The sequence below is a fragment of the Accipiter gentilis genome, chromosome 25, assembly GCF_929443795.1.
Source record: "Accipiter gentilis chromosome 25, bAccGen1.1, whole genome shotgun sequence".
Lineage (NCBI taxonomy): Eukaryota > Metazoa > Chordata > Aves > Accipitriformes > Accipitridae > Astur > Astur gentilis.
In genome coordinates, this window is record NC_064904.1 from 19,295,944 (window position 1) to 19,320,235 (window position 24,292).

At 42.5% G+C, this 24,292-nt stretch overlaps 1 protein-coding gene across 2 annotated transcripts; it reads left to right on the forward strand.

Annotated features, from left to right (window-relative positions):
* The first annotated feature begins 1,285 nt into the window (after nt 1-1,285).
* GMFB (glia maturation factor beta) lies at nt 1,286-24,185 on the forward strand. Of its 2 annotated transcripts, none has more exons than XM_049828403.1 (7): nt 1,286-1,378; nt 3,681-3,777; nt 4,323-4,372; nt 5,344-5,393; nt 6,468-6,550; nt 8,771-8,844; nt 22,645-24,185. In XM_049828403.1, exons 1-7 carry the CDS (start codon nt 1,376-1,378, stop codon nt 22,651-22,653), a joined length of 366 nt encoding a protein of 121 aa, XP_049684360.1. In that variant the 5' UTR covers nt 1,286-1,375; the 3' UTR covers nt 22,654-24,185. The 2 variants fall into 2 exon arrangements, with proteins under 2 accessions (XP_049684360.1, XP_049684359.1); XM_049828402.1 differs by lacking the exon at nt 22,645-24,185 and adding an exon at nt 11,423-15,332.
* The last annotated feature ends 107 nt before the right edge of the window (nt 24,186-24,292 follow it).

Genomic DNA, 24,292 nt, shown 5'->3' on the forward strand with positions numbered 1-24,292 from the left:
GTGACCTCGAGTAAAGATGGGATGCTGCCAAGTTCCTCCCTCTACTTCTAAACGGAGCACTACACAAATACGTTTTGCATGCTGAAATGCATAAGCAACCTACCTACAGAATACCGCACAAGGAAATATCTGTTTTTAAGAGTGTAGGGAGATTAAGTGACACTTCAACAGCTGCTCTGCAATCCTGAACTTCCATGGTGTTTACTGATGCTCTTGCTGAAAATTTGCAATTTTACCTCATAGATCCAGCATTCAAGTCATTAATGTGATTCACAAGAGGTCATATCCGAGACACGAAGTCTTTGTACTTTCATTCTCTTTGAGCGAGCAAAGCGGTATTTTTAATTCTCGCTGTTATGAGATTGCCGAGAAGGCATTTTCTTTTCTGTTACAGCAGCTTAAATTTCCAGCACGAAAAAGGCCAGATATTTCCTCCAGCACCAAGACATCCCTCCACCAACAGCCTATTATGGAAGAAAAGTGTCTGCCTCGTGCTTGTGGCTCATATTTGTGATTTGTGAGCTCCAAATCCTGGTTTACTTCCAGAATTACCCTCAACTCGCATAAACAAGAAGTACCACGAGTGGCAGAACTTACTGATTTTTGTCTCGTGCTTGAATTTTCAGGCAGACACTCCAGCTGAGGCTTATTTAACAGCCATTTTTCTGTGTGTATTCTCCAGCGTTTTAGTAAAGGATGTGAAGTTACTAACAGGCCTTAACGGCCTCGTCTAACCTTGGTCACCCTCCCCGAGGCCTGCTCCTGACCCTGCCCATGGGCTGATATCCCGGCCCGGCCTTGGCACAGGGAGGATTCTCTACGGATCAGGGGTTAAATATTGTCACCCTTAAGACACGCTAACCGCTAAGAAGCGGAATTCCCCGATTCCGAGCCCGTTTCTCCCGCATCCCCGTACCACCCCCTCAGCTGACAGACCGTGCGTGAGGAAACACCTTCCCGCCCGTTGCACACGGCCCCGCCCCGTTGCCATGACTACGCGGGAGGGCGGGGCCGCGGCGCCATAGCAACGGGGAGGGGCACGGCGGGGTGCGAGGCCGGGGCATCACGTGGACACGCGCCCGCGTCCCTTTCCCTCCCTCCCCTGCGGCGCCGCGGCACGTGGAACGCGCCCGGCAACGAGCCTCTTACCCCGCGGCCCTTGAACCCTCCCGCTACCCGTAGGCGGTGTGACGCTACCCGCCCCCCAGCTGGGACAGCGGTACCGATTGGTCAAAGCAGAAGGGGAGGCGGGGTCCCCGCCGGCGCAGGCGCAGTGGGGTGCGCAGCCTAGTGAGGGAGGCGGCGGCGGCGGGTGGAGGCTTCCGTTGTTGGCGCGCGAGCGGTCGGCGGTTGGGCGGTTGCGCGCGCGCGCAAGATGGTGAGAGGAGCCCGCGCTGTCTGAGGGGGGGAGGCGTCCGGGCCGGGCCGGGGGGAACCCCAACGGCCTCCGCGGGCTCGGGGAGGGAGGGTCCCCCCCGCTGAGGCGGGAGAGAGTCCCCCCTGCTGAGGTGGGAGAGGCGTCGTGAGGCCGGTGTCCCCGCGCCGCCGGGCTCGGCGGGCTGGGGAGGGAGTTCTGAGGGGAGAAAGTGCCTTCGGAGGAGCGGGGGTGGGTGTCTCCTCAGGGTGAGCCGGTGCCCTTCGGTCTAGGGGTGCTGCCCGGGAAGGTGCCGCCGTGAGAAGCTTCTCCGGCCCTGCCAGTCCTCCCCACCCCGGGTCGTGCCGTGCTCAACGGCTGCCCCGCCGGCCAAGGGACCTCTTCGGTTGTTTTTCTGCTGGGCGCTGGCAGCCTGCGGGGGGAGAGTGAAGAAACAGCTGTTTAAAAAGGAAGTCTTGACCCTGCCCTGCCAGCGGCTGTTCGGCAGAAGGCTAAATCGGTTTCTGAAAATCTTGAAGCATAATGCCGGTATGAATGGTGGCTGAGGTTAACCAACAGCAACACCCCCCCGCCGTGCTGCTTGGCAGGTGTGCCCACTGTCTGTGCAGTCCTGTCTCTCGACTTGACTTTTATTAGTTTTCATGAAACCAAGCACTGCTGAGCCAGCTTAGCCCTGACAGATGATCTGAATCTGATGTCAACATGTGTTTTGCAGGCACAGCCTTCAACTTCTCTTAGGGGTTTATGTTTGTGACTGCACAGGTATGAACAAGAGCACTGCATACCCTGTAGTGTCTGCTGGAAGATGATAGGAAACTGCTGAGCCCAGAGGACTGGGAGAAATGCTTCCTTCAGCAAAGAGCGTTTGATACAGAATATAACTTCAGTTTTGAAATGCAGCCCTGAATTTTGTTGTTGGTTTTGGTTTTTTTTAAGTAGAGACCTTCTGAAATAGTGAGAGTGGGTATTAATGACATTTGTGGATCAGAAGGAGCCAAGAACAATTTAAAGTTTAGGGGAGCAAGCAAAATAACAAAGGCTGTGCACATAGTGCCTGACCTGTCCTTTCACAGCAGAGCCTGATTTCCTCTCCAGCTGTTAAAAGGAAGCAGAGGCACAAGGCTTTGTGCCAGAATTTGGTCAAGGTGGAAGTCTTTTTAGGAGTAACAACAAACATAGGATATTTGCACGGTGATTTTGGAAGTGGGGAAGGAGGGACAGTGCTCTGCTTTTTGATGAAAATCTCACAAACAAGTCAATGTTGAACACAAGGAGACAGAACTCGGAGTTTAAGTAGTAACTTTCTTCTGATTTGTAAGCAGTGATTTGTCTCTGAAACAGCTCTTCAGTAGATCTTGGGATAGGTAATCCTGCAACTATTTTTTTATTTGAGCAATTTTTTTAAAGAAGTCTTGAAATACAGTTGTTTTGGCACCAAAGCCTTGATGCCTTAGGAATTTACAAATACAATAATATGAATAAGCTGGAGATGTTAAATAACTTCTTCGTCTAGCTGGCTTGCATCTCTTAACTGTGGTGATAAAGGCTGTGTGGATAAAATGTTGCTCAGGAAATGGCAGTGGTTGGCTTGGTACAGTTTAAAAATTGCATATGTAATGGAAGGTAACCTGCATGGCTGCTTGTGAAATAATAATTTCCTTCCCCATCTTCAGTGTAATGACTAATACGTTATCTGGACATTTCTTCTGAAAACTTGGAGTTAGTAGCATATAAGCACGGGGGGCGGGGGGGGGGAAGTATGCATGCTTTTTGATTAAAATGTCTTAAATGCTTTCTGTGTGTATAAATCTCAAAAGTTCAGGTAATATTTTTGTGAGTAAAAATAAGCAGTGACTCTTGATTACTGTCTGGGTTCTTCTGAAATACTAGTAGTAGGTCCTAGTATTTTAAATGCTGAAATTACTTTAGCCAGTTTACTCCCACTTTAACAGGCTTCCTTCTTTCAGGACTTGTCTTGGCAAATGAACTGTAAAATTTGTTTACTTCTAAGAGCTATGAGAATAATCCAACTTCAGGAATAGCTAATAAAATATTTCTAGTTAACTGTGTAGCTTTGAGGGAGGGATATTAAAACTGATAAGTGTTCTGTTACTGTGTTTTTAAAAACTGCTTTCATCCGTGGTTTTTCTGGTTTATGTATATGTTCTGAAACTTTGGACAAGCTGCATGCAGTTCCACTTTAGTAGGGTTTATGTGCACATATGCGTGACATGGGGATTTTTTTTTTGGTTTACTAGAAAGATTTATTTATCTTTCCCTCCCCTCTGCCATTTCCTTTTTGTAGAGTGAATCTCTGGTGGTTTGTGATGTTGCTGAAGACCTAGTGGAGAAACTGAGAAAATTCCGGTTTCGTAAAGAAACCAACAATGCTGCCATTATAAGTAAGTTAAAAACATGTCTGACAAAAATTTCAAGGTCTTGCAGAAAATCCTATCTCCTCTTTTCCTTCCCATGTAACGTTGCTGCTGTAACAGATAAATGTGAGCCAAGAGGCTGTTTCTTGTATGGACTTCAGTACTTCAAATTCTGTCTGTAATTTTAACAGTAAAGCAGTGCTGTTCTTATGATACAAAACTGCATCTGCTCTTCATATTTATACTTAATTTTGGCTCAGAGTCTACCACTGTTTGTAAAATGATAGTAAAAAATGTCAAGGCACAGTCATTTTGAGTTTGTAAATTTTGTAGCCTTTAAGTAGGGGAGTTTGACATTTCTGTCTTTGAAATTTGAGAAGAGTGTATTGCAATGAACAGCGCTTAGACTGTGCGCTTCCCTTCAGTGATTTTATGAAGTCATGGGATAGACTGAAGAAGCAGAATGGAAGCACAAGGAATATGTTTGTTGGGGTAATCTTAAAAAGCCTCATACATGCATTGCATAAATCAATTGAAAATAACATTGATCTATGTTTTATTTTGATTTATAGTGAAAATCGACAAGGATAAGCAGTTGGTGGTACTGGATGAGGAGCATGAGGTTTGTTAAATGAATTGTAAATAAGAGTATCTTCAGCCTGCAATGTATTGTTGTCTCTAAGGTACTGCCTTAGTTTCAAATTGTTATCAAACTCTTAATCTAATTTGGGTCATGAGCTTATTTAAATGCATGGTCACTGCATGTAAAGCACAGCACTATTAATAGTGGAACTATGCAGAAGCAGTTGAGTTGACTAATTAATTGCACAAAAAATTTATTTTAAAGCTGTTAGGATACAACTGTGTAAAAAGCATCTTTGGCACCTGCTGGCTTTTTGAAGAGATTTCTGCTGTGTTTCCACGTAGGTTTGCACATTTGGCTCTGAGCTGATCTGCCATCAATTAGAAGCTAGGATTGCTAATCCTCTGCAGACTCTAACTTTGATAGGTGGCATAATAAGGTCAGCCCAGCATGTAGTATTTCTTAATGGTACATAGGGCAAAATTAAATCCTTCCCAGGGATTTGAGCATTAACCGTAGCTCTTATTCCCTAGAATGTAGAAGTTAATGTAATATCTGAATAGAATAGGGACTCTTCTCTTTTTTTTTTTTTGGCTTGCTTAAGGAGGAAGGACTGAATTTTTCAAAAGCACCATTTGCGTAGCTGATTTTAACAGATACTTTTTTGGTGTGTGCTTGCTTACTTCTGTTTAGCACTAGAGTTAGAAAAGCATGGTAGCTGCTAGCATATCCAACTAGAGCCAAAAATGTTTTCTAAACTCATTATGCCTAAAATAGGGATGATTATTCATGCTAACATTAATTCTGTGTTTAGTCATAGGAATCTATTGGCACACAGGTTTTCCTAAACCGCTCTAGTAATTTGAGTGAGAGATCATTATCAGTTCAACTGTAGATGTACATCTAACTTACAGCTATTTCACTGTTCCATTATTCTGCTTTAGCCTTCATAGTATACCTTCAAGTGCAAGATCATTTGTTCAAATATTGCTTGTGTTTAATGTTACCAGGGTATTTCTCCTGATGAGCTAAAAGATGAGCTGCCTGAGAGACAACCTCGATATCCTTCTTGTGCTGCTGGCATTTGCTCTTACTCACTCCTGGAAGCTGTTCAAAATGTTCAAAGTTGGACTTCACCTTTTTAGGCCAATACTTGCCTGTAGTGCAACTTTACTGACATTTTAGTTGTAAGATAACCTAGGGATCAGTTCTTATGATGCACTGAACAGTTGTCCCACTTGTTGAAACAATCTGGAATGTTCCACATGTTGACACATTTAAGCCTTTACTGAGATTTTATTTCCTTTTAGACTATATAATGTTTGGGGAAGTAAAGCAAAGCCACGCTGCTGTTAATGTAAAGAAGTGAGTAAAATGTACCAGTTTTGTATGTGGCTACTTCTCAACATAGAAGAGTGCCTGTGTAATTTAGGATCTGTTTTGGTACTCTCTGTGTGTGGCCCTTGCTATTTTGCTGCAGTTATTGATTCTGGGAGTGCTGTGGGCATGTGATCTAGGGAAGAATCCTTGTATTAAAAAAAAAAAAAAGAGACACAAGTAAATTATTCTTTAACTAGATGAAATAGGAGGGGTACTTAAGTTACAAGTGAAGAAAATATCTGCCTCCATTATCCGCAAAAGCTGGTTGGCACTGTTCCGTGTGCCATTGTGAATCTTTTCTTTCATGACCATAGTGCAGTAGGAGGCTGTAAAGCAAGAGTACTAGCTAAAACTTGAGTTCAAATTCAGCAAGACACCTGAAACAATGAAATGCTTAGTTTGCAAAGAAAGAGTTTGGCTTTCATTAAGCCAGAAACACATTAGTGGGTGTGGGAAATGTTTTTACAAAGCTAGGAGAGGAATATTTGCAATGAAAGGGTGATTTTTAGCTCTGATGTGAAACAGTAATACAGACAGCCCTCATACCCATGATAGAGGTTGGTAAAGACAGGCGGGGTCAGTTCTGAAAGTCAAGTATGGAAGTGAAAACAGGAGAACAGTGAGAGTACTTACCAAATCTAAAGCATCTTCTAGAATGCAATACTTAATTTGTGCCTGCATCAAGCTCTGATAACCGAGGATTATATCCTAATAAAATCACTGATTTCTTAGTTTCTTTAACCTCAGAAAAAACATTTATTGTGTATAGTTACAAGTATCAGCATGATGATGGAAGAGTTTCTTATCCATTGTGCTTTATCTTCTCCAGTCCAGTTGGTGAGTGAATATTGCGAATGGTAGCTACTATGGGCTGTAAATATGGGAATATTCTTTGCTCTGGAAGATAAAATGAGTGCTTTAATGCTTGAATAGTGGTTCAGATGCTTAAGGCTAGATTTGCTTATGCCACTGCTGGAAACAAGGCACTATAAAGTTATGGCATTATCTGGAGACCACCTTTGGCAGAGAGGAATCTCTAGAGTATTAGCTCCATCCTCACCGTCAGCTGGTGATAAGTGTAAATGCTTCCATGCCCAGATCTACCTAGTGGCTGGAGGTTTTCACTGCCTTTGTGGTTCACATTTAGGGCACTTAGGATGTGTGATAGAAGAGAGTCTTTCTTTCCCATGTCTGAAGGCTGAACAGAAGTGTTTGTTTCCTGCTGGCCAAAAGGTGTGTCTTTCTAAATGTGCCTGCCCACTGTGTTTTCAGGGTTGTGCTCAGCAACACCCTCCTGTAAAGGAAAAGAGCCTAGCCTGGAGCACTCTGCATCTATTCATGTAGGCTTAACCTAATGGGTTTCCTGTCACTCTCTCCTCAAATCTTGTGCAATCCTCAAAATATGACCAGACAAGGCTCAGGAAATGAGTGAGGAGAGGGCTGGAAGATACAACCCCTGTTCCTGAGGGTTTATCTTCACCTCTGTCCATCTTGCTATTTGGATGTTAGTGACTGGGTGGGAAGAAGTTCCTCTCCTTCTCAGAAGGGCATCGGAACCCATGTCTACCCATGAAAGGAACAGGACTCTAAAAGGGTTAAGATGGGATTCAAGAGGAGGGTTTTCCAGGGGGCCTGTGTGCAATGGACAGCAACAGAGGATGCCTCCAGACAGTGCTGTGATGTGAAGGTCTAAAGGGCTGTCACAATTATGGGTGAAAAGGAGGAAAAGAGGGCTCCATAACCCAGATATAGGCAGGTGAAAGTGCTGGGTGAACAGATTATGTTCGAGGAGAAAGACTGTAATCTTAGATCATCCCATGTTTATATAGAGCAGCAGCTTCCTCTGTGTCACAGCAACCCTCAACATAAACATACCTGTGCAGGGAACTGTGTAATTTTAGTAGAAGCCAAATAGCCCGTGACTTGATTTGGACTTGCAGAGCTGAATTGCTCCTGTGGCTTCCATCTGTGTTCTGAATTGTAATAGGGTAGCTTGCTGGTATTACTGGATTATCCTTGTTATCCTCTAGAAGAAGATAAACTGATTGCATTGTTTTACCCGTCATTACTCAGAACTAGAATAACTAGGTAGGTAAAAGAGTTTAGCAACTAGTGAGCATATTCTTCTGTAGTTACTGGAGAATCTTTGTATGAATGTTCTGGGTGTTACTTCTGAAGGATAGATATTTTGTGAGTTAGAACAGCAGTAAGAAACTTCCTGGTAGACCCTGAGATAGCAAAGCAGGCAGACATGTAGTACTTCATAGGAAAAGAGAGCTTAGACAATGGTTTTTATGGGTGGCAAGATTTAAAATACGCTAATATCTAGAAACTTCTAAACAAGCAACTTCTAAAGAAAATCCTTTTTTTATTTTTCCTTGAGGTTCTCTGTTTCAAAAAAAATTTCTGCAAATACAAGTTAGTGGTTAAACTGATACTGGAGTCAGAAACAATGAACCATTAATTGGGACTCTAAACAGCAGTTAACTTCAACTGTGTCTGAAGTTGCTCTGTGTTTGGGACTGGGGTGGGGGTTGAGCTACCAGTTCAGTTGGGGGATTTGGGGAGAGATTAGGAGAAAGAACAACAAATTCAAGCTGCCTTGGTTAGTTCTCAGTTTGGCTCCAGCTCAAAGGCATATGCTGTAAAGATCTGTGTAACTAGCAAAAACATGGGAATCTTCCAGAAATAGCAAGAGGGCGAAGAATTGAATGTAGTGTAATCGGCACACTACTGTAGTGGCAGGAGCTACTGCTTTGTTGGCTGTGATTCAAGTTTGACTGCTGCAATGTTTGATGTTAGCTCTAAGCAGAAATAGAGGTGTGTGTTGAGACCACCAATTCAACCTGCACAACTATTACTTCTGGAAATACTTTTCAAGTACTAGATATGAAAGTAAGAGCAAGGATGATAATGTATATAAAGAAATAGGTCACTTTTCTGAATGGAGACTTCAGCTTTCAGTTTGGATTATTTTCAAAAGTAAGATATTTATTTTTTTTAGTGTTGCAGTCAAAATAACTAAACAAACCCTTTTTTTTCCCCACAAAACTACAGGATGTAAGCCTGAACAGCAGATGATGTATGCTGGAAGCAAGAATAAGCTTGTACAGACAGCTGAACTCACTAAGGTATAACTGACTAGTTGAAATAACTGTCTCCCCCTTAAATGCAGGTTGCGGAAGCTGTTTTGTGTCTTGCTTGAAGGGTGTTATGAGACTTTGTAATTACAGTGAACAGATTCTGTTTTAGGAAGACTGAAGAGAGGAATATTACGTGGAGATTTTCTGGAGTACAGGAAGAACAATGTTCTCTAAAACTAAAACATCCATTGGACATCTTTACTTTGGGGATGAATTTATTGATGGGAAGAATAGACTGAAATCTTAGTATGGTGTGGTATGGACTAGTTTTGCAGCAGGTTTTATGGGGTTGTGTGCTTGCAGAACATAGCCTTCAGAATAAGTAACATGTGCCAAGTGATGAATAATTCTAAATCTTCCTGCGTTTGCTTCCTCCAGTACTGAGACCAGAAGAAATCACTGCATTTGCTAGGCCTAGGTATACATATATATGGGGGGGGGGGGGGGGGGGGAAGCCACTTAATTGTCATTTTGGAGATATTTGAAATATCTGCTTAATTGGCGCCTAGACTTCTTAAAGTTTTAGTTTCAACCAGTAAAGCTAAATAGAGTCAATGGTCACTTCAGGTTTTTCATACAATATGAAGTGACTTCATCATTCCTCAATAGCACTGTTCCCTTTTGATCTTCCTTATTCTGAGTACTTTAACATCCCAGTAAAAATGTATGTTGGGCCAATAAGAGAACTGTGAACTTCTACCTCTTCTAGCTGTACCTTGTAAGAAAGGACCTCTCTGTTTTAGATTAGATGTCAGGTTGACAGGAGTAAATAGGAGGGAAGCAGAAGATAAGATGATGGAAGCAATTGGTACAGTCCCGAGAAATCTTTTTTTTAGGTCTGTTGAAACTGCATCTTACAGGCCTGAGAACTCTAGCATCTTTGATAGAAAAGAATTCCTTGAGGAGGAAGGCAGTTTTCAGTGAGTGAGAAGGAAGAGTTGATGAGAAGGTGAAAAGCCTGGGGACTAGCTGTATTGGAGTTACTATCACCTGTCAAGTGGGAGAAATTCAGTCTTGAAAGGCTTTTGAATGAAAGCCTAGGAGTGGATGTAGAGGTCCATGATCATCTTCCTTCTGAAGATGGAGAAGATAGCCTGTCTCCAGTTAGGGTTGCTTACTTGCTCTTCAAATGTGCTTTATTCTTGCCACTCGATGAGCTATGTTCCATTTTAGCTCATGCTGTGACTTCCTCCTGGTGCGATTTCTGCATGTGACTCAACTGCATCCTCTTATTTTTTCAGTGGCTTGCATATTAGCTTGGCTTTTGTTAAGCTGTTCTGTACTTACAACACTGAATTTTTGGTTTCCCTCCATCTCTTACTTAAAAAATAAAAAAAAATCGGTATTAGTTATAGTAGTAGATCAGTGTCTAAATACAAGAAACAGTGTCCAGAGCCCACTCCAGTAGGGATGGGAAATGAGGAAGAAAAGATACAAAACTTGAATTGTTTCCTGAAGAAGATTAAAATGGTAAAATGGCTGAGGGCAGGACTAAAGAGGAAGTTCATTCCAAACAGCAGGTTCACTGAGAAGCTTTGTTTTGTGAGTGTTACAAAATCCTATTCGTTCTGTTGGCCTGAGCATGCTTTTTGCAGCTATGCACTGCATACCATTATAAGGTAACTGATTTAGTGTTGATACAGCTTTATTTTCAGCGTTGTCAGAATAGTAACAGCAGTCTCCAGTTAAAATACTTGTTTTCATTGCCTAGAAGAACACATCTGAAAGCCTATGGATTTGTAAAATTTACTTACTTGGCTTTTCTGAAAAGATTATCAATTTGTGGGCATCTCAATTAACTTAGCCTCTCTTCCAGGGTATTTAAAAAAAAACAACAAACAAACAAACAAAAAAACCAACCAAAACCAAACCAGTTACTTGCCTATATGGAAAGAATATATTGGTGTCTTTGGTCTTGTTTTCTGCTTCAAGGCTATGTTAAAGGTTTCCACAAAGCTTTGGGTTGGTGGTTTTGGGGTGGCTTTTTTCAAGTTTTCTATTTCAAGGTATCCCAGGCTTGTTTCTAACAGGGAAAACAGTATGCTACTAGATACTATGGATTTATTTTAGTTCAAAGAAGGAATAAGTGTGTCTTGGGCTGAGCAAAATTCCTGAACTTTGGGGTTAATTCAGCCCAGAGGTTAATTTGTATTCTTCCAATAGACAATCTTCTTGCTGAGATAATGCATATGTGATGGTGCCATTTCAGAGTAACTTTAAAATGCAGTACATGTGCTAGTCTCACATATTCTTAAAGGAGAAGAATGAAGTCTAGAAATAGGAATTACAGGATTCTTGTTCAAAGAATAAGAACTTCTTAATAAGAAGTTCAAAGAACTTCTTGTTCAAGTGGCAAAGTAATATTCTTTGCCACTTAGTCTTATTTTTCATTGATGCTACTTTAGAATATTAACCGATCCTTTCAAGAAAGCACATGAAAACACTAGGCTGGCTACTGATTTATTATGGCTCAAACAACTTGGGTGGAAAGGTATTGATTGCATTGTATGCTTATCCCTTTCAATTACCATCACCTCAAGAATTTATGCAATGCAATTTTGTTTAGGTATTTGAAATAAGAAATACAGAAGACCTAACTGAAGAATGGCTGCGTGAGAAACTGGGCTTCTTCCATTAAGAAAACCTCTGTAATAAGTATTTATGTACCATCCTGATAATACTGGAACCAGACATGAATACTTACATCTAAAAAAATGCACTGTATTTACATCTGTCTCCTGCAGTATATCTTTTGTGCAAAGTTTGTGCAAAGAATAGCAGGTCTGTCTCCTTGAAGTAACAAATCTTTGCAGGTGTTTCCTTATTTGTACCTGTTAAAAGGGAATACTCCTCTGCAGGGACTCCTTTTGCACTCTTGTGACTAATATTTCTATAACTAAAATAGTTCAGTTTTGGATTTATAACTATCTACAAACATAATTTGGAAGCTGACGCTAACTTTTTCTGAGCTACAAATGCATCCTTATGACATATACTAGCCATTTATATGCAGAAATTGTGTACTGTCACTTACTTCTCAGACTTTTTGACTTAATGTCTTCTCAATTTTGAAAACTACTCCCTGGAAGCATTTAGTATTAAAAAGACAAAATCCTCGTACAGCAAATCCATCCATTTATCTTTCCATCGAGTCCATGTGAACTTTCTTAAATTCTTGGAACTAATTTTTGTCATTCCAGTAATTCCTCAGTTGACTGAGTCAATCTTACTAAATTTCAGGGCAAAGCTTTGACTGTCCAGTTCTTATGTTAATATAGTCTTACAAGAACTAGGTGATAACTAAGGGCTGAATTACAACTCTGGTTACTCTTGTACCAGATGTCTTGCATATATAACTTACTACACTGTTAAGAAGTTTACCTCTGCTCATTTCCTGTTATACAAACACCTGTTAATACTGTGTGCCTTTAATTTGTTAGCTTTAAAATGACTTGAGAATTTTACACTGCCACTTATTACAAATTTGGTAAAAACTTTGTTAAAGAATCCAAGTAACATTTTTTCCTAGTGCCTAGTGTTGCAGTTGACATCTGTAAAGAAAAAAAAAAGCTAACCTCATTATCTTTGAAATTCCAGTCATCTACTCCATTTGTAGGAGTCAGGAGGTTAAAGATTTTCATGATAATGAATGATTTATATCTCTTTTGTTATGAAAGTTGGCCGCACATAGCTTTTGAGTACTTTAATTACAGTCTCTACCTTTCTTAACTGCTTGTTGGTCAAAATTACATTCCAGCTAAAGCTTTTGCATAAGTGATAATTTGATTGTCATTTACTTACGGTTCATCTCTTTGAAACAGCAAATATTCTAATGTGAAAATAGTATTTAACTTTTATAAATGACCAGTCTTTTTACAGGTCTGTTTTATATTCAATAGAGTAGTTGTCTGATATGGGACATGTTCAGCCCATGCAGTGGCAAAAGGAGTACTCATGTGACAGTATCTCACTATCTTGCTCATGAGTGTTTGTTGTGCTACTGAAGAAGTATCTGCATAAGAGCAGCTTCCTGTTGATAATGTACCTTAAAATACAGCTGCCCTAACAAATCTGTTTGGTGAGAAGGAATGCAGTGTTAAATTTGGAGGCCAGTATTTCATGCTGTGAAACCTTTGCTGAAAGAAGGTTTATTTCTCATTTGTAAACATATGTTGTGTTAGTGTTAAAACACTAATTCCTCTAAGATCACAAGGAATTAATTTGCAAAGGTCCTCAGTGTTTGTAAATCTCTTCTTAGTTTGATGTTACTGCTCATTTATTTGTATACAAATCTGACTCGAGAGGAGCTTTTCAAAATACATGTTAGAATGATCCAATTAAATTGATCTTTCAGTGCAGGAAAGAAATGCTTGTAAATTAAAATTAAATTTCTGTGTTAATGTAGTGAACTGGAAAAACAATTTCATTTCCCTGGACAAAAAAAAGTTGATTATGAAACTGTTGCTTGATCATTCTGTACTACAGATCAATAAAAACAATGTCTGTTGTGACAAACATTGTATAAATAAGACTTTAGCTTAAAGAATAGTGCCATTCTAAGCATCAGTCTGGAAACAGCAAGGATCTCATTTTGTTGGCATTGTGCTAAAGGTAAGGCATGTCAAAGTACAGTGTGGGTGAGAGGGAAGCTGCCACTTGTAATGTTCAGGTTGATTTGCAGTGGAGAAAACTGGATTAATAATCTTTATTAATAATCTTAATAATAATCTTGTACACTGGTGGGCTGCCAGCATCCAACTGCTGCTTGCACAGGTCTTGACAAAAATAACTGTTAAAGGGGCCTGTCTCTCTTGGGAGAAGGGAGGAGCTGCTGCAGTCAACTGATTGAATTTGACTGTTCATCTCTGGGTCACTCCACCTTCTGCCAAGAAAATATTGCTACTTACAGCTGTATATTCAGCCTGAGTTCTTTCACTTTGGATGTTCTTGTTGCCTCTGGTTAAGGACTTTCTGCCTTGGGTGCTGCCCCTCAAATCTTGTAGAAAGCAGACAAATCCTGATGAGAGTGTTAAAGCCCACTTTCTTGTGAAACGTGATGTTGATGCTGCTCAGGCCACCAGTATTATTCTTCAAACAGTCTTGCTTGGTAGCTCTACCTCCTTCCCCTCTCTGAGCTATGGAAGTGAGGAAGCAGCTGCAGGTACTTGGAGAATGAGTGTGCAGAGGATGTTTGCTGTTCTAGGCTTGTTTGTGGTTTCCTTGTTTTTAATGCAGTGTTTTGACACAACTGTCTGCTGCTTACTGTCCTAGGCTCTTGAGATACAGGTAGTGCTAATACTTGATTAAACAAAGACATTAATTGTGTCAAAATCTTTCCTGCACAGATAATACTTGTTTTCATAACATACTTTTCCCACTTTATTTTTAGAACTGTATTTTCCATACTGCTTCCCCTGAACATCAGTGGGAGGCAGGTGTGTCCATGTTCAGAAGGCCAGTATGTTCTGACTGTGCTTTACTAGTGAGTTGCCCATCTGTAATCATACATTTGTCTTGAATTTTCAGATCTCTAAAGAGGGTTCAGACTAAAGGACAACATAAATTAATTAATGCCACCTGTGGGAGCCTTTGTAGCTAAAGGTCTGAGAGTCAGCATTTTCCATTGTGAGCTCCTATTTTTCAGGAGTTAGTAAATTGGCCATAAAATCCTTGGCCTCGAGTTAAAGTCAAAGGTCTCTCAAAGGGAGACTTCTGCCACAATCTGGTTTGCTTTAAATATTGAATAGATGGCTGGGATACAGCTCTTGTAATCCTATTAAGTGATGGTAAGCTGAATTAAAGCATGAGTTTGCATGTCAGCCCATAAAATGGACTTGTATTGTTTGAATATTTTTAACAAAAAAAATTAAATGCTGGTATTTGATGGTTTAAGTGTGTTTCTAGTATCCTGAATGCTGTTTTGATCTATCAAAGGAGGCAATAATGTGGGTGTTGACACCTTTTCACTTCTCCAAAGGAGCATCTTATGCATTTGTACCAAGATTCCATTTTTGTATCTTTAACTGTAAAATAGCTGTCCAGAAACAATGTTAAACTGGTAACAGGGGTCTGAATCAAAAATGCAAAAGCAGGAGTTCAATTCCTTGCTTTAGTGTGTTCAAAAAAGAAATGCCATGCAATGGTGTTTTTTTGATACACTAGTAACTGTGAAGTGGAGGTGTGATGGGACATGAGAAGGGGTGCAGTGAAACTCTTGCTTTTGTTATGTGATCCAGACTCGATGTGATTTGTGTACTGTGACATGTCAGGGTTGGCACCAGTGCTGTGGGTGGTAAATGGTGCGAGAGGTTCACAGCCAGTTTTGAGAATTTGGCAATTCCATGAAAATATCAGTAACCAGTACAACTTCCATATGCTGTTTAGTCTGCTAGTTCACATTGCATGTTTACTTTAAACCAAATCTTTTTTGCTAAGCATGGTGCTTGTATTGGTTTCAATAAAATGTTTAATTAAGAGGTTCTGTTGCCCTGTTTTAATTGCAAAGTAGCACATCTAGCATGTGTGTCTGATGGGAAAAGCTGTTAATACTGGGTATGACCTTTCTCCTTTTCTCACCTTCCTGGAGTTTGCTTTGGACTTGTAGTGTGGTCTTCAGTCTTGAATGTGCTCCCTCACTTGCTTGTCTACCTAAAATAATTCCTCTTTCCGTCTGTTGTGGAGAGTGGCAGCAAGGGAGAGGAGAGGACAGCATCTGATGGAGCACTGCGGGATAACTGCCATCATCCTCCACTGCTTTGCACCTTTGTGTCACAAAACTCAGCGTGTGTACTTGTGAGCTGTAAGACAGTGTGGGGGCTTGATTTCATTCTGAAATGCCACTTAGACTTCCATGTTTCACCTCTCCCACAAGGTCAAGACTCCTGGCATAACCTGGAGCTGTGAAATACAGTATAGAGTGCAGGTGCCAACTGAACAATGTTAGAGTTGTTGTCAAGGAGACCCCAAAGCTTGAAGGAGTCAAAGGAACTTAGTTGTACCTTTTCCTTCTCACAGTTGTTGGGTCATCTCTTTCCAGCCCGAGAGACCACTGGATTAATTTGATCAAAGCACTCCCTTTTCCTCATTCTTGCTAACTGTTTCTTCCTTTCCCAATCTTTGGAGTTTGGGGGTTTTTTGCCTATATTGTTGAAAAAACTACTAAAGATAAACCAAGGAATTCAGCTTTGGTAGCTGACATACATTGTTTCTGCCAATGCTGAAGAACAGAATTAATGGGCCACAGATTAGATGCAACAGAAGTAAACCTCTTCTCTCTCAAGTGAGAGAGCTCTGTGAAGGAGAATGCACAGCTGCTTCAGCATATCTGGCTCTTGAATGGCACCTTGGTCACCTATGTGTTGCAACAAAATCTGTTGCCAAAAGCTCTGAAAAAACCAGCTAAGCTGCTGTGGGAGGAGAATGGTTCTCGAGAACAGCTGATTAAAGGGAAGGAGGGGGGGGGGAAAAGGAATAAATAGCTCTCACATTAGAGGGGGGGGTCACCTGTGGAGTCCTGTGGCATTCTCTGTTGTTCACCGAGTAGGTTTAACTTTGGAATGAGGTGATAGTTCACTGGTACTGCTAGATCATTGAGACAGTAAGAACAAAAGCCAACTAGAGAACTGCAAGGAGATCTAGGGACAATGAAGTGAAGGGCAGCTGCTTTAATTCAGGAAAGGTCATTGACTTGCAACAGTTACATGAAAAGGGTGGTTGAGTGGTCATTAAAGTCAAAGCTAGAGAAGGGAATAGGAAACAAAATGGAAAACCTCTGTGCAGCACTACAAATCTGCAATGTACATGTAGCCTGGGTACCACACACAGCTGGTGCTTTCTCTTCCAGGTGTGTGAATAGATGGCTGGCTCAGGGCTAGAAGTTTGCTAAGGAGATCCCTTGATTTGGCAGGGTCTTTGGGAATGATGTGGAGGAGGAATTGTAGTTGGTTCTGGAGGAGCTGGAAGAGGAGCTGAGGCAATTGCTGCCCATATGTGCCAGTCTGCTGGCAGCGAAAGGGACACCAGTCAAAGGGTCTTGGGAGCCTGTGCCTACTGCTCCATGTCCCTCCTGGGTTGTGGAATTGATTGGAGTACAAGCTGGCTCTCCCAACCTCCTAAGCTGCTCCTCACAGGCAAAGGTCCTGCCATATTGTGTTTTGGGTGCATGTGAGGGTGGGGGAGACAAGCACAGGCAGGTAAGATCTTGATATGGTGCCATGGAGAGGCAGAATGGCTGGATGTTTGAGCAGCCTTAAGGGGGAGTGCTGGTGGCGAGGCTGTGGGACAGAGACCTGAGGCACTCTGTAGGTGTAAGACTGGTTGAGGTTTATTCTGCTAGGCTCCTGTGTGGAAGGGGTGATGATTTAAGGTGGGCCTCACCCCTCGGAACAAAAATGAGGACATGTGGCAGGAGGGCCATCCCCTGCATTTGTTAGTTTGCACAGTCACATCAGCTGCAGTTTTGGTGGTGCCCCCCAGGGTCTTCTGCGGCAGCATGGGAGACCTCACCCATGTGGGGACGTTGCAGGGGTTAGCTAAGGCACCTCTCTTAGTAGCTGTAGGCAGGCTAGCTGCTGTAGTAACCCGAAAAAGCTTTGGCCTGGTCTAGCTGGATTGTTTCTGTGTTACAGTTGAAAATAGAACAAGACTTGTCAATCTCCTAAGGTGTGGCTAGTTAGAAAAATACGTGCTCAGCTTCATGCGGAAAAGCCTGTACAGAGGGGTTTGTAGATCTCGGTGCTGGAGTTCTTGGATTTTGCTTCTATGTGTATGACTCTAGTTTGGTAACAGTCATTCTCTGCAGGGTCTTCCCCTAGGGCAGGCAACTGCTTCTCTCTAACAGCAAAGGAAGAGCTGTGGAGGTGGTGCCAAGTTTGTGGAGTACCTGCTGCTTCCCCAGCACTTCCAGAAGGGTACTGAGCCCAGGGAATCAGTCCTGTGTGCTGAGCTGGCTTCCAGGCTGGGTACACAGCTTAAATTGTAACTGCTGTGGAAGAAAGAGTTTTTCTGGGATCTGAGCGAAGCCCTGGTGTTCCTAAAGAGCAGTCTTGAACTGCCAGATATGCAAGCATATAGGTTCCTGCAGCTTAGCAAGGAAAAGGAGTTGTAGTTCTCAATGTATATCTGGGGGGTCAACAGTCAGAACTGGCAACCTCTCTCTGGGCTGTTGTATAAGGTAGTGGTCTGGCTTCAGTTGTGCTGTATTCAAGGCACTGGGAGCTTCATTTCCAGCCACATTTCAATGAGCACAACAATTCCAAAGTACAAGGAGCCCTGACATTGGCTTTTAATATCTCCAATTAATACACATTTGTATCTACCAGGTCTCTATATTGAAAGGTTGAGCATAAGGCTGAGCAATTACATACCTCAATTTTTCTGTTAACACTCAATTTTCATTTTGTGGGAAACAGTGAAGGGAAATGGTGAAATACTAAACAGTGAATATTCTCTGGTAGTGGTCAGGACGCTCCTGGCATGTAAAATTGTATTCACATCAGTGTAAACTGGGCCACTGTTCCCCTCCCAGTTCTTGCAGGCTTTCTTCCGTATCTGCTGTTCCTTTTGGTGCCACTAAGATTGTGATCTTGTGGAGATAACAGGCTGGCTGCTGCAGTCTTATATGCTGTATCTTGTGCAGCCTCGCCTTGGTCTGACTAGGCTCTGTGTCTTTTCTCTAATGCAGCCATAAACTGAAGGAGATTTTTAATACATTTGCATAGATGTAGTTAATCACTGTGGTCCATTTTGTCACACCACAGGGGGATTGTCTCCTCTGGACTGTTTTATCATGTTTCATTCCTTCAGAGACTGCAAACATACTCTCGGTTAACCTTGTTCACCTTTGGTGATAAGTGAGACATCTCGTACAGAATGTGATTGAGCTCAGCTGAAACTCCCCTGACAGCTCTAGCAATTCCTCAGCAGGAGACAGAGCGGAGAAGAGAGCAATTATCAGCCAGAAAGACTCTGAATGCCGAACAGATGTGAACACTGGGAAAACAGCATGACTGTCTTTCATGGCAAATTTACTACTGCGATGGGGAAGTCCCATGAAGGCTTTTTGAAAGGCGCACTGTTAACCATTCCTGCTGGTATGTGCCATGGCAGGCAGCTAGTAGCATGAATGCAGCTTCTCTTCCCTTTTCTACAGCACTTGGCTCAACAATTAATATAATGCACCCTTCGAATCCCCATGCCAAACAGCATCTGTTGTTGTCACCTCTTCTCTGCAGAAAATGGGAAGACAGCAGAAGAAAATGGGGCAGAAAATATTCAGTTGAAAGGGAAAGGGGCACCAGCCATCCTGCACTTTCACTAAGGCCTTGGAGGACAGAAGTAGAGCAGAAAGTTAGGGGTCAGTGCCCTTATTGAGCTGAATAAGGAACAAGAGAGATTTAGCATTTCTTCAAAATAATGTCTAATTTTAAATATCCGCCGTTGGAAAATGCTGCTGGATAATTGGAAGGAGAATGTGCCCGCCTTGCTCACAAATGCAGTCTGCCTGGCCATCTGCTCTGACGGCAACAAATCCTGGATTGATTTGCCAACATGATTAATTCAGCTAGGATGACTGGATCAAGGGATCAGCTAGAGACAATATTTATACCCTACCTCCAACTGTGAATGTGCAATTGTTTGGTTCAGAAATACAAAACAAATTGTATAGCTGTATTACTGGAAGAATGGAAAAATAGATGCATCCACTCAACAGCCCTTTTTTCCTTAGATGGCCCCATTCCAAGGCCTCTACGTACAGTCTAACATAAGTCCACTTTCCCTGTGTGTGAGGTGAAGCAGAGCTGTTTTCGTTTTACAGACAGCTTCTGCATCTTTATTCCCTAGGCCGATACTGCTATTGCTCTCCTTGCTGCAGTTTAGTCCTAAGATTTCGGAGCGACTGGCTCAGTGACCTCGTCCATGTGGCCCAGAGAGGCAGAGGTGGAGTGTGAGCCAGCCAGCCCACCCTGCGCCCTGTGCCTGAGGTTACTGATGGGAGAACACCACAGTGCTCATCTAGAGCCAGTGCAGGGCAGTGCTTAAATCTTAAGAACAGCCAGGGGGGTGGATTTCTAGCACTGGTAGAGCCTTGAGCTGATTTGATAATACGGATGTAGCTGGAGAGATCAAAAGCAAGATTTGTCAAGGAATTTAGATGTAGATGAAGGGTTTTGAAATCCTGTTTAGTGTGATTTAAGTGTGCAAATATACATTGGGCCTGAAGGTGCTGTACGCAAGGCCACGTGGGATGTCTCTGGGAGAACAGGGGGACCAAAGTCTCCTGCGTCCCGTGCTGACTCTTCTCCCTCCCAAATTTTCAAGCATGCTGGGGACTTCAAGAGCTGCTTGTGGGGAGCATGAGGTTGTGATAACTGGGCTGTGTCTTCTGGCTGTTGACACTGAGCCCTGAACAGCTTATTTTTCTCTATACAAAGCAGAAGTTGCTTGTATCTTCCCTCCTTTTGGGGGCAGAAACAATAATGATGTTAATCTGGCAGAGGACTGAATGCCTCATTTGTCCCAGTGAGCAGCTGCCCTGACTCCACCTTGATGCAATCTTCCCACCATATCCAGCAGTGACGGGGTTTCTGCTAAAACAATTAGCAGTGAAATAATTAACAAGGGAGACTTTTTTTAGGCGTTGTCATTCGGTACCAGACATAACGCCATTTTAAAATGCTACCACTATGGTTTCAGATTCTGTTTATTCAGGCTGATGTTGCTGCACTGGTTTATATTTGGATCAGAATTTAAAGTTATTCTTTGAAGAGCCAGGCTCTAAGGGTGACATTTTCGGAGTCATCACTGCTACAGTTAGGCTAACGCAGAATGTTTTGGAAAATCCCCCTCTTACTTTGTTAACGAGCAGCCGAATCCCAAAATGCATTATAAAATAGTTCTTGAAAAAACAATTACTGGTCCCTTTGCCTGATCACACACTGGTATTATGCCATGGGCTCAGAATTGTATGGATAGCCATTAACAGGAGCTCTATGCAGCAAGAGAAAAACAAACCCTGTTATTAAAGGACAGGCTGAGTATTCAGTATTTAGCCTATTAAAAGAAAACTGTTGCCATCTGACAGTAAATGTTGGAGGGATTGAGGCCACGAGTGGATTCCATAATGAGATGTGGTGAGATGCCTGGCAGCGTCTGTGTTTTGAAATTGGGTTTTAAATGTGATTGTTGTTTCTCTTGAGACTTACTTTCATGTGCAAAGGAATTTATAACATTAATTTGTTTATGCGGTCACACACATAATGGTAGAGTCTAAACAGGGATTCTGAAGATGAGTTAATTAGCACAACAGGAAAGGATATTTGCCGGTTCGGAAAGGAAGTTGGTGCACTCGCAAGTCCAGGGATCTTTTCATCCAGCTGATCAAAGATTGAGCAGTGAACCAACATCCTGCATTCTGATGTCTGTTAGCACATAAATGAGGTAAGCAGGTGGGGAGATTGTGTGCTTCTGCTGCTTCTGACATGTATTTAAAAGGTGTGCAGAAAGGTGACCTCTGCTAGGCTACATTAGAGGTACTTGGAGAGTCTCTTCTAAATTGTAGATAGATATTCAGATTTTCCTCTGCTGAAAACCTAGTAAGCGAAGTCTTTATTGAAGTCAGCAGGATTTTTATTACTGAGTTCAATGGTATTAGATTCTTCTCTGTTATCTATAATTGAAATGACTATTTTTCCAGGGTTATCATTTTTAATGTTGAAAAACGTGGTTAACCCCTGCATTTCTCCCATGATAATTCAGAGAAGTTGCTCTGTAATCTTTCCTCACAGTTCTCTGCCAAAGCACTATTGTCATGACCTGCCAGCGTCTTCTTTCTTCAGCTAAATCCTCCTTATGAACAGATTGTAACACACTGAATTATGACCGATTATATGACTGTTTTCCGATAAGGACAAATACTTGAGACGGATTTAAGATGAAGTGAACAGACACTGATGTTTTCCCATGGGACTCCAATCAGGATTAAACTCAATGAGCCCAGGCTAAAAGGAAAATGCATTAAAAGCTGTAGGCTGTTTCCAGATATCTACTGTGTCTTTCTTACATTGTTGACAAAGTTTAATGGGAGAAAATTCTGAGAAGATACTCCGTTGTTGTTTGATTTGAGATCCCAAATAAATGAATGAAATGAGAATTGATTAGAGCCTTTTCTACAGAATTTGCTTTTAATTTCCTTTTCTGTTACCTTAAAAAGACAATCTATAATACAAGAAATCCTTCAATGAACAAATCTTTGTTGTACAAGATTACAGCTGCCTTCCACTTTTCCTGACAAGATAATTGCAGTTGAATGGAATAGAAGCATCAGAGGTAATACAACATTGCATTCCTTGAGGCAGAACCAGTATTAATTGCAAATGCAAGTACACGGCTGACACACCTTTTTATTATTTTATGAACAGCGGCTTGGCATAATCCTGTGTAGAGTCCTTAGTGCATATTTATGTGTCTTGAAGTACAAATTCCTGTGTTATAGGTGAGCCTGGTGGCTCGTGGTGGGTCTTGGGGGAGCCAGACCTCCGACCTCCCTCCTGAACAATATTAATAGCCTTAGTGTCAAAGCATCTGTAATTCTGCAGGGCTTTGTCTCGCCAGGGAGGCATAAGAGTTAAAGCACTAATGGTCACTACATCTGGGTGCCTTTTTAAGTAAACATCTACCTCGAATGGATCAAACTGCTGGTTTCCATATTGTGGTTGAAAACCAGCATTCCCCAGTCCCAAGGTTTAACAGCATCTCTGCACACATCCTCTGTTTCTTTACCTCCCACAGCTCTTCTGATGCAAATGACCCTCCTGGATGGCTTAGGAAAAGCCTGAAACTAGGAGTTTGAACAGTGAACGTCAGGTCTTCCAGCAAAGGCCAGTCAAATGGCCTCGGGAGTAAGCATACCTGTGCAGCTTGAGGTTACTCGAAGTAAGAAATCAACAGTGTGCTAATAGATAAGGCCTAATGAAGCATCAAGTAAGTTATATGTAGGAAAGTAAGTTATTGCAGAGGAAGACTCCGGTCCCCTGTTGTTTCCCGCTCACTCCTCAGGAGCCAGGGATGAGGAGTGGTCGGGAGGGGGCCGCGATGCACTGTCAGGGGCTCAACAGCCCCATCCGCATGAACTGGCAGTACCAGCCGCTGGCACAAATGACACCACCACCCCCACCCTCCCCCCGTTACCCGAGGTCCTTTCCTTCTGCAAAACAGGAACACGGTGGTTGCTCTCTTCCTAACCTGTCCTGTCACCCCGCGATGGAAGGGAACCACAGCAGGCTCAAGCCCTCGCCGATGTTCTGATTGCCCGGTGGTCATCTTCTCTGGCCCCCTTGGAAAGGGGTGGGAAGGCTCCCAGGGCAGAGCCAGCAGCTGGCTCCGGGTGGCTGCCCAGGCTGTAGTGCCGACCCCGCGCTCGCCCGTTCGTTCGTTTTCTTACCATTTTTAAATTAACATTGACTAAGGTTAATTTTTAAATCTGTTTTCTGGGTTTCCCATTGAAGTTTTATTGGTCATAATGACACCGCAGCAGCTTTATGGGAGTATTTTGTGGGCGAGATGCATGATTTTATACTGAAATACTAACTTTATGTTTGCATTTCCCAAAGACGGCTCATTTGCTACAGTTTTCCCCTCATATTTTGGTGAAGGAAATAAAGCTTCTGCTTATCTCTCGTTGTGACACTCAATTAATTGTGTGTAAAGCTTTCCAGCAGCTATCGCCGGAAAACACTGTTTACTATTTGGCAGCTGTTTGGTTTGTGGAAATCACTACTCGGACGGCTCGTCTGGAGGAAACGACTGCAGCAATACTACCCAGACTTTCCTTTACTGCAAGGCATCATGGCTTAAAACTGAAACGGCTTTTATACGACCCTGCGGGAGGAAAAATAGGTGATGTTCTCCTCCAACTGTTTTCTCATCTTGCTGTTTCCTTTGAGCCGGCTCCAAATTCTACCGATTTGGGATCGTAGGAACCAGTTACCCCCTTCCTCCGGGGACCCTTCTCCAGTATTTCTTCCAAAGGGAAATTTGCCATCTCCCATTTCTCCAGACATAGCTCATACTTACCAAGCAATCCCCTCCGACACGGCACTACAATTATTACGATCGCACGCCCGTCTCCCACATTTTAACCCGAAAAACTTTTTTTTATCTAGCTTTAGGTCAAATTCCATTTTCCCGTTGTTTTTTTTTACCCCCGTTTCCCAACTCTTTGGTTCCATGGCCTTGCAGATGTGTCTTTACACGCCCCATTTCTGGGGCCCCGCGGCCTTTGCAGCCTTTTTCACTGCAGGTATCAACACGGGAGGGAAAAGCCAAAAAAAAAAAAAAAACCAAACACCCCGCCCTGGCCCGGGCAGAAAATGGCGCCTGACGCCAGGGCGGCGGTGCCGGCGGGCTCCGGCAGGGGGCGCCCTCCGCGGGGCGGGGC

What these genes read in the sequence shown, in the direction of transcription:
- GMFB (XM_049828402.1), top strand. An exon ending in CAACAATGCTGCCATTATAA is followed by an intron (nt 3,778 to 4,322) that starts GTAAGTTAAAAA and finishes TTTGATTTATAG; the next exon opens with TGAAAATCGACAAGGATAAG. An exon ending in TACTGGATGAGGAGCATGAG is followed by an intron (nt 4,373 to 5,343) that starts GTTTGTTAAATG and finishes TAATGTTACCAG; the next exon opens with GGTATTTCTCCTGATGAGCT.